The sequence below is a fragment of the Alosa sapidissima genome, chromosome 17 (assembly GCF_018492685.1).
Source record: "Alosa sapidissima isolate fAloSap1 chromosome 17, fAloSap1.pri, whole genome shotgun sequence".
In the NCBI taxonomy this organism is placed as follows: domain Eukaryota; kingdom Metazoa; phylum Chordata; class Actinopteri; order Clupeiformes; family Clupeidae; genus Alosa; species Alosa sapidissima.
In genome coordinates this window covers 4700256-4715489 of record NC_055973.1, presented here as the reverse complement: position 1 = coordinate 4715489, position 15234 = coordinate 4700256, and the positions used below count along the sequence as shown (strand labels likewise).

Genomic DNA, 15234 nt, shown 5'->3' with positions numbered 1-15234 from the left:
ATGTGACTGAAACTAGTGAAGGGTTTTTGCGGACAGTTCTTCTTAACTTCCTGCCAGACTTATCCACTGTCGGAATCTGCCCACTCTCATTCATTATGCTGGGTGTATGCAAAACAGTTGGCAGTTATGGAAGTCTGTGTTTTTGAGCACGTCCTAGTTCACTGATTGGTTCAGACACCTGCACTGCCTTCTATATCTATTATTGTTTATGACAGAGTGGACGGGAGTCCAAGAGTCCATTTGAAGTCAGTCAGAATGCACAGCTTGCTTAAGTGTTCTAAAAACAGTTTTGCTAAGTGTATCTAAAAACGAAGTCTCCTTCAGTAAGCCAACTCTGTAAGCACAGCTGAACACATAAATAAATTAGAAAAGAATTGACATACAGTATATGTTTGTTGGCCTTACACTGAAGCACACCAAGACTACCAACAAACAATGTTCTCCATTAAAAAAGGTAATCTGTTTCATTCTGTGTGCATGAGTAATGCCAGGGTGTGTTTGTGGAGACCATGGTACCTGTACGTGATGTGCTTGTGCTGCCACTTTTGTCCTGTTAAGGCGTAGCGTCGTTTCCGCACATTAAATTTGGAAGCACCCCCAAACTGATCGGGAACACCACATCGAGGCTTCTTCATCCAGCTGAGAGAGAGAGAGGGAGAGAGAGAAAGAGAGAGGAAGGGAGGGAGGGAACATTAGATGGAGTGTACTGAAGGCATTTTCATGAGAGTATTTATATAGCTAGACTGTTATCTATCCTTATGTACACACTGACATGCACACACACAAACACACACACACACACACACACACAGATGAACACACACACACACACACACACACACACACACACACACACACTACCACCAACCTGCTCCAAATAGACACAAAACACCTTCCAACACACCCTGTTATGTAAACCTGACTTGTGGGACTCCACAGAAGCAAAAGAAAAGATGCCTCACCTCAGTGTGTTAGCGCTACCGCATGACAAAGCAGCGCAAAGGGAAAGAGACAGCGTTCAGATAGGACACAGGCAGCACACACACTCCTCTTCACTTTACTTTACATGTGGTGACTCGCTGCTCTCTTTCTCTCTCTCTGTGTGTGTGTGTGTGTGTGTGTGTCTGGAGATGTGCATGGATGTGGGAGGTATTTTCTTTGCTGTTACTTTGTGTGTATGAATATGTGCATGCTCTCTAAAGATGATCTGGTATCTCTCTGGTATCACTCCATGCCTTGTGCATGCTCTCTAAAGATGATCTGGTTTGTGTGTGTGTGTGTGTGTGAGTGTGAGTGCTTGTGTGTGTGTGTGTGTGTGTGTGTGAGAGAGAGAGAATGTGAGTCTACGCCACAATTAGATATTTTGCATCATAAACAGGAGGGGTGTAAAATTTAAAAGTGTGTGAATGGGTGAAAATTGGTGAATGTGAGACCATATCGTGTCTATGTTTGTGCATGTGTGTGTGGTATACTGTGTATTTGTAAGTGTGCATGCATATGCATGCGTATGGAATGTACATGCAGTCTTTGTGTGTGTGTGTATGTGAGTGTGTGTATATGCAGTGATGTGTGTCTGTGATGCATGTGCATATGTGTGTAGGTGTTGTATGTATATGTAGACTGTGTGCGTGTTGTGTGTCTATGTAGTATGTAGTCTGCATGTGAATGTGTGTGTGTGTGTGTGTGTGTGTGTGTGTGTGTGTGTGAGACTCACTCGATGGTGTTCTGGTCCAGTGCCCCGGACACAGGGAGCCCGTAGCGGCGCTGCATGGCAGCGATGGCCGACTGGAGCGTCTCCGCCGAGCGCAGCAGAGACACGCGCGGGTCCGACTGAGGCAGGTAACCATAGCGCTGGAGCCATGACTGGAACACACACACACACACACACATTAACAGGGGAGCAGACATGAGTGTATGCACGTAAGAGAGAGAAGGAGAGAGAGAGAGAAGCATACAGCACACAGTTCAACATGGTACAGACATGAGTGTGTGTGTGTGTGTGTGTGTTGTCTGACTCTTTTTTACAGTACAAAGTATATGAGATTAGATTAAGAGGCTTTGTTTTGGGTGGCAGTAGAGATGTGTTAGTCTATAATAGAGAGTATGCGCCAGAGAAAGGAAAAGTAGGTTACAAGGTGTGTGTGTGTGTGTGTGTGTGTGTGTGCGTGAAAGCTAATCAAAACAGGGGAGACCAAAGCTGAAGGGGTTTTACAATTTACATCTGGACAGCTCTGATCTGGGAAATCCCCACTGAACTTCAGCTTCCCTGGTTGCCGCCAACACCGTGCACACACACACACACACACATAATACAAACACACTCAGAGACATGTGTGTACGCACACACACAAGCTCCTGCTGCACGTAGCTGACAGTAATCTTGTTAAACATAACCACACATACAACTATAGACACACACAGACACTCTCTCTCTCTCACACACACACACACAGACTTGTGCATGTGATGTTGGTTAATCCATTTTAGTATTTGATCACAGCAAAGCGTGGAGGATGAGAAACAGGACAGTCGCTCTCTTTCTCTCTAGAGCAGGTCATGAGTACCGCCCTGCACGTATGGTAGAGCAGGTCATGAGTACCGCCCTGCACGTATGGTAGAGCAGCTCATGAGTACCTACCTAGTCACGTCTGTGAGCGCAATGCATTGTGTTGTACGTACATGTCATGTATACGTATAACCAGCATGCATGTACATGCACAGGGCTTTGTGTGTGCATGGGAGGACGTGATGTATTGGCATTTGGCAAACAGTGCACTTCTACTTTGTCGTGGCATGCTGTGGTGTAGCAGATGTGTTGAAGTTAGGTTGCTGTTGTAGGCAGGGGTTAGTGTGTGTGTGTGTGTGTGGGGGGGGGGGGGGGGGGCACAGGGAGGAACGCAGTTCCGCCACCTCAGATAAATGAATAATAAATATATTCTTTCATACCAATGATATAGCGTGATGATATTGTTAAAATAAACGGTGAGTTAATTTTTCGTGTGTACAGAGGTGACCAAGAAGCTAGCAATTCTTGTCCAAAAAGTATTGCTACACCACAATACTCAATATGTTGTCCAACGGTGAGTCATTTTTCCCTGTTCCACCGACACTGGATTTTAGGGTTCCCCCACCTGCCAAATCCCACTTTAACCACTGGTTGTAGGTACTCAGAGTAAATATGTGAGTAAATCATTGACACTGTGCAAACATGGACAGGATAAAAACATGGCTGAGAACCTGCTGATAGTGAGCAGGACTCCTTGTCTCCCGTCAAGCCTTATTATAAATGCCGTTTCCCTCATTTGTCAACATATCAAGAGACCAAACCACCAAGACTTACTGTTGACTAATGATAAATAATCTCCCTTGATATTTGTAACACGTTGGTGCAGAGTCAGCAGAAGCTGAAAGGTGTAAGAAGCTACAACGATGCCAGTGCGATTGTACAATATCGCATATTGCGCTTATTCAGGTTGTCGTGCTCAGTTATGTGCCAGAGTCACAAAGCTTGGGGACTGGTGACCCAGCTGGACAGTGGTGTAGTCTAGTGGTGTAGACTAGTGGTAGTCTAGTTAGCTTAGTAGATATACTGTGATGTAGCCTAGTTAGCTTGGTGGGTAATGTACTGTGGTGTAGTCTAGTTAGCCTGGTGGGTAATGTATACTGTGGTGTAGTCTAGTTAGCTTAGTGGATATACTGTGGTGTAGTCTAGTTAGCTTAGTGGGTAATGTATACTGTGGTGTAGTCTAGTTAGCTTAGTGGATATACTGTGATGTAGTCTAGTTAGCTTGGTAGGTAATGTACTGTGGTGTAGTCTAGTTAGCTTGGTGGGTAATGTATACTGTGGTGTAGTCTAGTTAGCTTGGTGGGTAATGTACATGTCTAGTTAGCTTAGTGGATATAATGTGGTGTAGTCTAGTTAGCTTGGTGGGTAATGTATACTGTGGTGTAGTCTAGTTAGCTTAGTGGGAAATGTATACTGTGGTGTAGTCTTGTTATCTTAGTGGATATACCGTGGTGTAGTCTAGTTAGCTTGGTGGGTAATGTATACTGTGGTGTAGTCTAGTTAGCTTGTGGGTAATGTATACTGTGGTGTAGTCTAGTTAGCTTAGTGGATATACTGTGATGTAGTCTAGTTAGCTTAGTGGATATACTGTGATGTAGTCTAGTTAGCTTAGTGGGTAATGTATACTGTGGTGTAGTCTAGTTAGCTTAGTGGGTAATGTATAGGCCTACTGTGATGTAGTCTAGTTAGCTTAGTGGGTAATGTATACTGTGGTGTAGTCTTGTTATCTTAGTGGATATACCGTGGTGTAGTCTAGTTAGCTTGGTGGGTAATGTATACATTAGTCACATTAGTCTAGTTAGCTTAGTGGATATACTGTGATGTACTAGTATAGTTAGCTTAGTGGATATACTGTGGTGTAGTCTAGTTAGCTGTAGTGGGTAATGTATACTGTGGTGTAGTCTACTTAGCTGTAGTGGGTAATGTATACTGTTGTGTAGTCTACTTAGCTGTAGTGGGTAATGTATACTGTTGTGTAGTCTAGTTAGCTGTAGTGGGTATACTATGATCAACTTCTAATGTTAATACTGATACACATGGTAAAATAAAATAATCCTTGATTTCTGCTCTGTTTCAACCGGAATTGTAATACCATCCTAGCAACATCCTAAATACCATCTGCTAGCAACATCCTGGATCCCATCCTGAGTTTTGCTGGATGGTATTCAGAATCTTAAGCATCTGTTGTGGGCAGAGGTGAAGCTACAGGGTTTGGGTTTGCATTTGCAGACTATCTATCAGACCTTCCAATAGCTCTCTTACAGGGCACCACTGAAACCTTATTTGTACCTGTGACTGTATCAGTCTCACTTTAAAGGCCTGAGTATACTTCTACGGATGCGGTCTACGCACCGAACAGATGACGCAAAATCCATCATACATCCGGTCAGTGCAGTCTTTCTGTGCTGCAGCCATGTCCATGTATCCATACGGATCTTGTGTATTGCCTGTGCAAAACTGGATGTGGAGTGCAATGGCAATACAGTAGATGGTAGATATACGCATGACCGTAAAGCATAGCTGATGCACAGAAGTATACTTGTTGCTTTACATCAACAAAGGTGAGGACCATTTGACCAACAGACAGACATTTAGAGAAACATTTACTCAACACAGAATATCAAATGCTTCTCTTTCCTCTGTAGCCAATATGATTCAAATCATATCACAAGCCCCTGGAAATTATTTTCACTCTAAATATGTCTGGGAATAAAACAGTCCATGTTGCATCTTCTGGTCCCACACATTCATATCTTTATCTTTTATTAACTTAGCTTGAGGAGATGTGAGTACAAATTATTACTCGCCTGCAGGTTGATTCTTAGAAATAGCCAACGCAGCACGAACACGAGTGTGGCACGAGTGGCTATGTTTGGAGAAACCAATTACCGTCAGAGGCCATTACAGACAATGAGCGAGGAACTCTCATTGATGTCATTGGCGGGAGCGGCAGCAGCTTTGCGTTTCATTTACGCAGGACAGGACGTCGATGGTAACCATCACGTCCATCAACCTCCACGGGAGGCTACGTTAGCTCAAGGAGACTGAGGGTGCAGTGTAGCGTGCACTTGAGTTGTACGTTTGGATATTCAGCGGTTTGTTATGGTAGTGATTTCTGAATGTATTGTGATGGTGGTGTTTTCCCTACATTGATGATATGGAATCAGGGCAGATGCATTATCTTTAGGCATATGTCATCAAATAATTCAAACCATTTAGGCATCAATGATCAATGTGCATGTGTGTGTGTGTGTGTGTGCGATCTTTTTATCTATGAGCTTTTGACTCAAATTCACTTTCTCTTGTGAGCAAACAAACACTGTGAACTCAAACATGCACACACATACACACACACACTACACATTCTTGAGTTTGGCGAACTGACATAAACAGTAGCAGCAGTGGCAGAAGGATTGCAGGTGAAAAGAGCACTAATTTCCACAGATGAAAACATCAAAGCCAAGCTAAAAGTCTGCATGAAGATATCATTACCAAAGAGATGTGGGAGACTGCTGTTGTCATGACAACAGAGCACGTGGCAAATGCCTCCCTGACATTGCCCAATGTTACTACAGGTCAGTTGTAGCTATGGCAACAGAATGATATCTACTACTCAAATAGATTAGATGGAGCGATGACACAAATGACGTATTAATGTGCATGTGTGGGTGTTTGTGTTGGTATTTTGCATGTGCATGATGGTTTTGGCATGGTCTTGTAGGTGAGGGTGTGTTTATCTGTGTGTTTATCTCACAGTGCTGCCTTGCTGGCTTAAATTATTCACAAGGACATTCATCCACTAGTGTGAATAACTGAGTGGTCACACACACACACACACACACACACATAGGCACAGGATCAATGGTTGAAATTTCAGAACATTGCTAAAGATTTAATTTTGCTCAAATGATGGCAATTAACATCTCAAACTTCCATCGACAAGCAAAGCAGGCCTGAGTCAAATTTGTATGCCTTGAGCCATGCCATAAAAAACAATCAATGTGCTAATTGTCATATCGATCCAGATTCCATTAACCATGGTGGCTTGACAGACATACACATGATCCCGACGGCCCTCTGAAACCAGGCTCTGTCCAGATAAGGGTCAGCTGTTGAGGTGAAGAGAAGTAAACAGTTGCATAGTAACACTTCTCACGAATATAACAGACCTGACCCGCACTGCCCACACACGGCATTTTCATCCACTACAACCTATCTGGATTACTTCTAGTTGTCACTACCATTCTCTGGCTATAGTGTTTAGTCTGTAAGGGTAGTATTTAAAAGATAGTATTTATTGTTGCTTCAAGGTCTCTTTTTGCACTGTAGCTTGAGTGTCAGTCCATCTGTAACTGGCCTTGGCATCAGCCATGTTAGCGTAGCATAGCGTAGCAGACCCAGTTCATTTCCAATCAGTGGCTGCAGCTTTGGGCTCTACCTAAAAGCACCTCTCAATGTCTGGTGGCCCTCGTGTCCTGTGCTATCCTGCCTGCTAATGCACATAGCTCTTTAGGCAGCGGTCATTGCCGTCACCTCTGTAGCTGATAGCTGTTATAGTCAGCAGCGGCACTACAGACATCTGGGATATACAGTATCCTCTTCTGCTGATAGCCATGTGCTTAGAGCAGCTGAGGATCAGAATGGCCAGTCGATGCTACAGAGGGCAGTAGCTCTCATCTACTGTATACTGTTATAGTAGAATAGCAGTGTCCACACCTCCTGGCATCGCCAAAGTCCTTTCAAAGTTATCACATTATATAGGCATAGCCTTTTCTCTTCAGTGATAAAAAATAAGCCCTGGGCCTAGTATACTAGATGTAGAGGTGTTGAAATGGGAGACTTTCTGTGCGCTTAGTGTGTAGAATGTGTAGTATGCTAGTGTATAGATTAGTGTCTTAGTGTGTGTGTGTAGTAATGTCTAGATTAGTGTATTAGTGTGTGTGTGTGTGTGTGTAGTAGGCTAGTATCTAAATTAGTGTCTTAGTGTGTGTGTGTAGTAGTGTCTAGATGCTTAGTGTGTTTGTGTAGTAGGCTAGTGTCTAAATTAGTGTCTTAGTGTGTGTGTGTGTGTAGTAGGCTAGTGTCTAGATTAGTGCCTTAGTGTGTGTGTGTGTGTGTGTGTGTAGTAGGCTAGTGTCTAGATGCTTAGTGTGTGTGTGTAGTGTGCTAGTGTCTAGATGCTTAGTGTGTGTGTGTGTGTGTAGTAGGCTAGTGTCTAGATTAGTGTCTTAGTGTGTGTGTGTAGTAGGCTAGTGTCTAGATGCTTAGTGTGTGTGTAGTAGGCTAGTGTCTACAGTAGATTAGTGTCTTAGTGTGTGTGTGTGTGTAGTAGGCTAGTGTCTAGATGCTTAGTGTGTGTGTGTGTAGTAGGCTAGTGTCTAGATGCTTAGTGTGTGTGTGTGTAGTAGGCTAGTGTCTAGATGCTTAGTGTGTGTGTGTAGTAGGCTAGTGTCTAGATGCTTAGTGTGTGTGTGTGTGTAGTAGGCTAGTGTCTAGATTAGTGTCTTAGTGTGTGTGTGTAGTAGGCTAGTGTCTAGATGCTTAGTGTGTGTGTGTGTAGTAGGCTAGTGTCTAGATGCTTAGTGTGTGTGTGTGTGGTAGGCTAGTGTCAAGATGCTTAGTGTGTGTGTAGTAGGCTAGTGTCTAGATGCTTAGTGTGTGTGTGTGTGTGTAGTAGGATAGTGTCTAGATTAGTGTCTTAGTGTGTGTGTGTAGTAGGCTAGTATCTAGAAGATGCTTAGTGTTTGTGCGTAGTAGGCTAGTGTCTAGATGCTTAGTGTGTGTGTGTGTGTGTAGTAGGCTAGTGTCTAGATTAGTGTCTTAGTGTGTGTGTGTAGTAGGCTAGTGTCTAGATGCTTAGTGTGTGTATAGTAGGCTAGTGTCTAGATGCTTAGTGTGTGTGTGTAGTATGCTAGTGTCTAGATTAGTGTCTTAGTGTGTGTGTAGTAGGCTAGTGTCTAGATGCTTAGTGTGTGTGTGTGTAGTAGGCTAGTGTAGATGCTTTGTGTGTGTGTAGTAGGCTAGTGTCTAGATTAGTGTCTTAGTGTGTGTGTGTAGTAGGCTAGTGTCTAGATGCTTAGTGTGTGTGTGTGTAGTAGGCTAGTGTCTAGATTAGTGTCTTAGTGTGTGTGTGTAGTAGGCTAGTGTCTAGATGCTTAGTGTGTGTGTGTAGTAGGCTAGTGTCTAGATGCTCCGAGTTCTTCCGATCGCCTCTACATTGAGACACCCCTCAGTCAGCCTTGCGTAATCACGGCTTACATTTTCAGCCCTACAAAAATATTTTCATGTGTAGGTGAATGGCCTGAGTGTGTAACAGCAGAGAGGAGGGCCATGAGAGGGGGGACTGTGAGGCAACACTACAGCAGTGTGTGTGTGTGTGTGTGTGTGTGTGTATGTGTGTATGAAGGTCCTTGTGTTTGTTACAAAAGTGTCTATGACAGTGTACCATGTGTGTTGTGGGGGGTGTAGGCCTATAGAACTGTGTGTGTGTGTATGTTGGGGGTGGGGTGGTTGAGCAATAAAGACTGTATTGTGTTTGAGACAGGAGTATGTATGTCACAGTGGTATGTGATAGTTTGCCTGATATCAGGGTTCTCAACAGATATGGTGAGTGAGTGATATTGGGATGCTGAGTGCATAACAGTGAGTTTAAAAAGACAATAAGCTTAGTTGATGTGCAGTTGATATGCATATCTGGACGAGATCCCTTCATCATGTACGGGCACAAATACACACACACACACACACAGGCTCCTAACTGTGACAGAGAGGGTGAGAAAGAAGATCTGATCCGCTAGCCACTCGCACACACTCACCCACTGTATCCCTACAATGCTCACACACAAACAACTACACACAGTCACACACTCACCCACTGTATCCCTAGAATGCTCACACACAAACTATAATAACATAATCTCTACACCAGCATATGCACACTCACACACACACAATCTTTATCACATACACAGTTTTTTCACTCATTGGACTCATAGCGTGAATTTGTGTGCACACACACACACACACACACACATTCCCTCTCACACATACACAAAACAACCACATCCACACACAATAGTTTCTCTACCACACACACACACACAATATTTTCTCTACCACACACACACACACACACAATAGTTTCTCTACCATACACACACACACACACAATAGTTTCTCCACAAACACATGAATCTTCCATTTATCTCCCAGTGATTGGCATTACTCAACTGTCTCACCAGACACACACCTGGTGAAACACAAGGCGCGTGCACACACACACACACACATTCACTTTTCCAACTAAAAATATCCACCACACAGCCTCCCCACGAAATAAAGCAGACCTTTATTCCCCACCAGATCCCTGGCCTCTCATCTGAACAGCAGAGGCTCATCCTTTTCCTCAACTCTGAGAACCACTGTGTGTGTGTGTGTGTGTGTACTATATGTATTTTCTAGCGCCAGACCGACCAAACCTTGGCCAAACCACGCCAATAAAGCTCTTTGCTCTGCGCCCACATCCATTTTTAACATCAGAGAGCGAGAAGCACAGAGTATAAATATCTCTGTCTCTCCACTGTCTTTCTCTTTGTCCTTTCATTTAACGCACATGGATCCTTTCCTACTGGTACTAACCTAATTTAGCAACTCGCTTCAGAGCTGATGTGTTGGCTGGTGTGTGCAATCACGCTTGTGCCTCTTTTTGCCAGTGCAAATCTATGTTTGCAATTCCCTCAACCTTTAGACTTTGGATGGCATAGCTATATGAGGGGGGCATGGTGATGGCATCAGCTCACTCCGGCAGACGGGAGGGCCCTGGTGGTTAACTGGCAGTGCCCTCTGTCCTATGTCACACAGTATGGTGTGCTTCCTCGTGCCAAAAAAGCTCTCCAGCTCCCTTTCATTGGTGACCTGCAGAGCCAGTCCGTCCGCTTGGCCTCAGGGAACAGACGCGAGCCAAGCGCTATTCAGTTTGATTCCCACACTCGACTTTTCCTGACTTGAGCATATTCTTTGTGTCTGTACAATGAGCCATTTCAACTCTAAGTTCATCTACCAAGCCCGGGTGCATATATTTGCAGTGACACAAGTGTTTATATGTGATATAAGAGTTCTGGAGTCAAAAATACACAGACAATAGTCCTGAGCTGAGTGGCCAAAACATTGACGTATCTGGCAAATAAAGCCATTTTTTTTTTAACTAAACGCAACCACCTGACATAAAACTGGTAGAAAAGTGACGACCGGCAGCGACAACAAAAAGAAACCGTTGAAAGTGTGTGTCTCAAGCTTCCGAAACTTGAACACTGTATTCTCTATTTCGGCCTCGGTCGCTGCACTACTCATATGACCAGCGCAATACTTGCCCGGAGATGTTTTTACCACCACCGTCTGATTTTTCCTACCAATGCTTAAAATAACGGCATGACAGGAGTTTTGCACTCTTACATAAACACCTGTCATTAAAGTGTAGCCTGAATCACAGAAAGATAATCCCGGGTAAAATTGTGAACAACCGAGGGAGTTGAGCGGTACCAGGACTGCCAGTCCCTCCATTTCCTGAGGGCGAACGTTTCGCTCAAGAAGGGTCTAAACACTGAACTCATTGTAAGACTCGATTCCATGCCGTCAAGCGTCGTCCGTTTTCTTGATTTTCATAGCCTACACCATATAGAAATGTTATATTCCTTTAATGGGACTGAAACAGGGGAAGTGACCTTTCGTCCACTCCTTACCTCAACACTGAACGGTCGCTCCTCTGCGTGGACCGCACATAACGTTAAAATCCACAGAATGAAGTGCAAGCAAAGCGATTCTTGACAAAGATTGTTCAAATGTCTTCTAGAACCGAATGCTAACAAAATCATTGCGACCCCGTGCATTGTTTGGTTGTTTTATTAAATGCAAATAAAAAAGGAGGAATAAATTCCCTGCGTTCACGCGGCTGGAAACATTGCTGAAGATGTGGCACTCACTACCCAGAAAATTCGTCGACTAGCACAAATGTGAAGAAATTTAAAAGAGGCCCTTATCGTGTTCTTCGCCGAATATCTCCGCTTTCTTTGTTGACTGGCCGGTGTCTTTCAGCGCCTGCGGACAGCACTGCTATAAGCTCCTACATACTCCGCCTCGGCTGCTCCTCCGCGGCATAGCTGCCCGATCCGTTTTCAACCATACATCACCACAGTGCGCATGCGTCTTTCAACCCCCCGTCCCCCAACACAAAACAGAGCATCTCTCTCCCTCCCTCCCTCTCAAACACACACACACATACGAAGAACCGAGCGCGACCCACGTCACGGAATGTTGGATCTGAAGCCAGGCTGTGTTATCAGCGCAAGCCCCCCCAACCCCAACCCCCCCCCCCCCCCCCACACACACACACACACCACCACTCTCCTCTTCCTCCGATCTCTTCGCATCTCACGCCGACCCAGCAGGCCTAAACAGCCGGACGCTTCGTCCATGGGATGCATGGGAAGGCTCGAAGATATACAGTCACATACATATCCACCCAAATTATTAGGGCGCTATCACCACCGTCCAGTAGAGGGCGCCAAGTCTCACCAGCGTTCTCCACCTGATTTTAGAGAAAGATGACATGGCATCAATCAAACCATCATGACCGCTTTTAAGCCTTTCCAGATATTTCTAGACAATAGTTTATTATAAGCTTATTCAAAATGTGAGCTTCATTTTATATCTATTAATTTAATCTTTATCATACATTCAGGCCTTTTCCATCTTCCCACACTACAAAATGGAAAATGTCAGCCTGTGAATGAGGCCTGTCTGCTTGCCTTGTTTTCATGTGAGTAGGCACAGCTGCTGTCCGTTGTCAGCATGACTATCAGTATATATCAGACTGGTGATGACAACACTCGCATTACTCATACAGCGGAAACACAGAGTGGCATGAGGACATGACAGATTTGCACATGAATGAATATACGCATGCACTGAAACAGCCATCAACCAGAACACAGTACAGAATCCCATAACAAACACCATATACGCATGCACTGAAACAACCAGAGCAACACCAGAAACACAGACACACACACACACACCCCATTACCCCCCCACACACACTCACAAGCGAACACACACACATACAGAGAAGCACATATACACAAAAGCAAATGCACACATGCACATGTAACCCACTCAAAAATAGCCTACTAATAGGATTACATTATTGTAGTTTAATATCTAATTTCTTGATTACTTTTAGTTATGTTTTTCCTGCAAACCGTATTTGTCCAGTAGGTGGCAGTGGTGGCGCTGCATAGAGGGGAAACTTGCTACACTGATTCTTAGAGAAGAAAGGCAGCACTTCACTCTACATTATAATAAGTGTCCCTTGCACACACACACTCATTTACATACACAAAGTAGGAGATGGAGACAAATTGCAAGCATGATTTATTTTTGCGGAGAGAATGTGCAGGACTGAACGGCGGTCATATTTTGTACTGCTTAGCGATACATCTAGTTTGTAATTCCCATGATAATGGAACATTCTACCAATTCCTACTAGAGCATGGGACATACCTCTCTAACCTTAAGACACTCTAGAACACCCAACTCTTTTGCGTGTGCCTCCTCTCCCAACACATCTAATCAACCCGATGTGCATAACATGCACTTACCATGCACTTACCAAACACTTCAATCTACTATCTGCTTTGATTTTTTCTCTGACTGGTACACTTATGCACGCTCATCCTCTGGTGGTCTTAGTGGTCCATATACAGAATCAAAGACATGAAAGAGACAGTAATAATGTATTTCAAAATAAATGTATATACAGTACATTTGTGGTTCCTGACATGCAGAACACCTACTTTATTATGTTGACTTCACCAAGGGCAGGAGAAACCCCTTAATCTTTCCTAGTGTGTAATGTGGCTGGTTTTATGCCTTTCCCACACAAGGACAGTTGACAAAGAGGCATGTATTTATATAAATAGCTCAAATGTATAAGTTTGTATACATGCACAGGCAAAGTATCATGAATAAAAAATGGAGGGCACCGCTGAGGAAAACTGGTTAATTCTCTTCGGCACAGAAAGGTCGGACTGGCCCACGCAACCCCCAGCTCAGGGGTCCCCTGGTGAGACACAGGAGACCGTAAACACAACGGCAACAAAGCCTGCAACATAACAAGCACTACACACTGAAGATCTGTAAATACCACAACGAAATACCACACTGTGTTACGCTTATAGGTGCACATCAATGCAGTGCCCCCCTAGTGTAACACCCCCCCCCCCCCTCCCCCCACACCATGAAGAAAGAAACAGTTCGGATCCAGCCCTGTACAGGGGCAAGCTATGCCAGGGTTGAGTGAGGAGAACAACCAGTAGGCCCATCCACACCATCAACAGCACTCATTTATGATCAATTAATACTTCGCTATGGATACACTCATAGAACAACCCCAGAAAACAGACAGGGCAGATGGTAATAGGCACAAGCAAACCAAAACTAGAGTTCACTGGTCCTTAAAGAAAAGGGTAACTTAAAGAACATGACCAGGTCGAATGTTCTCACAGTACAGTAACACAGGAAGGAAAAAGGGAACATCTCAATGCTACAGATACAAAGAAATAGATTTATAAATGTGTCCTTGAGCGAGGCACTTAACCCCGAGTTGCTCTGGGGACAGTATAGCCCTTGTAATATAATTGACAAGTGAGTTATTTTGGATAAAAAAAAGTGTCTGCTAAATTAATAAGTGTAAATATGTGTGTAAAAATTATTTTGTACAGTTATAAAACAATCAATAAAATGCACATGAATATTGTATAATTTAGCCAGTGCATCAGCACTGTCTTTTGCCCAGCTGCTCATAGGTGATAACCTCAGCTGACTACTGGGGTTCAGGGGGGTAAGTGAGGCCTGAACCTGTGCTTGTGTACAAACGGATGGATGGCAAAGTGGATTAAACCGGATGACAGATGGAGCGGGGACAAAAGGATAAAAGTTAGATATGATGTACAGAAATAAACTGGATCACAACCCACACTTCCGCAGAACAGCCAATACTCCAGGTCCTTCTATAACCAGCTAAAGCAGGCCGGGTTTATATGAGATATCCCACCGGGATATTAGCAAAGGGGCTTCAGCCATCTGTGGTGAGAATGTGTGTGTGTGTGTGCGGGTTTGTGTGTATGTGTGCATGCTTCTCTCTCTCTCTCTCTGTGTGTGTGTGTGCTTCTCTCTCTGTGTTTGTGTGTGGGTTTGTGTTTATGTGTGTGTGTGTGTGTGCATGCTTCTCTCTCTCTGTGTGTGTGTGTGTGTGTGTGAGAGAGAGAGAGACTCTGTGTGTGTGTGTGTGTGTGTGTAAGTGTATGACAGTGTGTATGTGTGTGTGTGTGGAGGAGTGAGAGGATTGATTTACTAGAGCTGTAATAAGTCCTGGAGGCTGTATACCATAGATGTTGCTGCTGCTGACAATCGTTCAGATCCTGAACCCACACATATTGGCACAGACTTGGCAGAGCGAAGATACTGTATTAAAGAGCGAAGATATTTAAGACTGCTCCAGAGACACTGGGTTGCTCAGCATCAGATGTTTTGTCGGGATGGTGTAGCCTTTATGGCTTTACGTAAAATCTCGGCTGTCAGCTGAGATTGTAAGTCATCCACAAGAGCTCTTC

The 15234-nt window shown here is 44.1% G+C and overlaps 1 protein-coding gene across 4 annotated transcripts in view; it reads right to left on the bottom strand.

Annotated features, from left to right (window-relative positions):
* The window catches only part of LOC121688247 (matrix metalloproteinase-16-like), a 24840-nt gene extending 13093 nt beyond the window's left edge, over positions 1 to 11747 (bottom strand). For 2 of the 4 annotated variants that reach the window (XM_042067719.1, XM_042067718.1), the window contains exons 1-4: positions 11305 to 11747; positions 1715 to 1863; positions 963 to 977; positions 517 to 639 (exon numbers count right to left, since the gene is read on the bottom strand). In XM_042067719.1, coding sequence (XP_041923653.1) covers positions 517 to 639; positions 963 to 977; positions 1715 to 1863; positions 11305 to 11451 — 434 coding nt within the window. In that variant the 5' untranslated portion in view covers positions 11452 to 11747. The remainder of the gene's footprint in view (positions 1 to 516; positions 640 to 962; positions 978 to 1714; positions 1864 to 11304) is intronic. The other 2 variants (XM_042067720.1, XM_042067721.1) reach the window with 1 other exon arrangement.
* Between the last annotated feature and the right edge of the window lie 3487 nt (positions 11748 to 15234).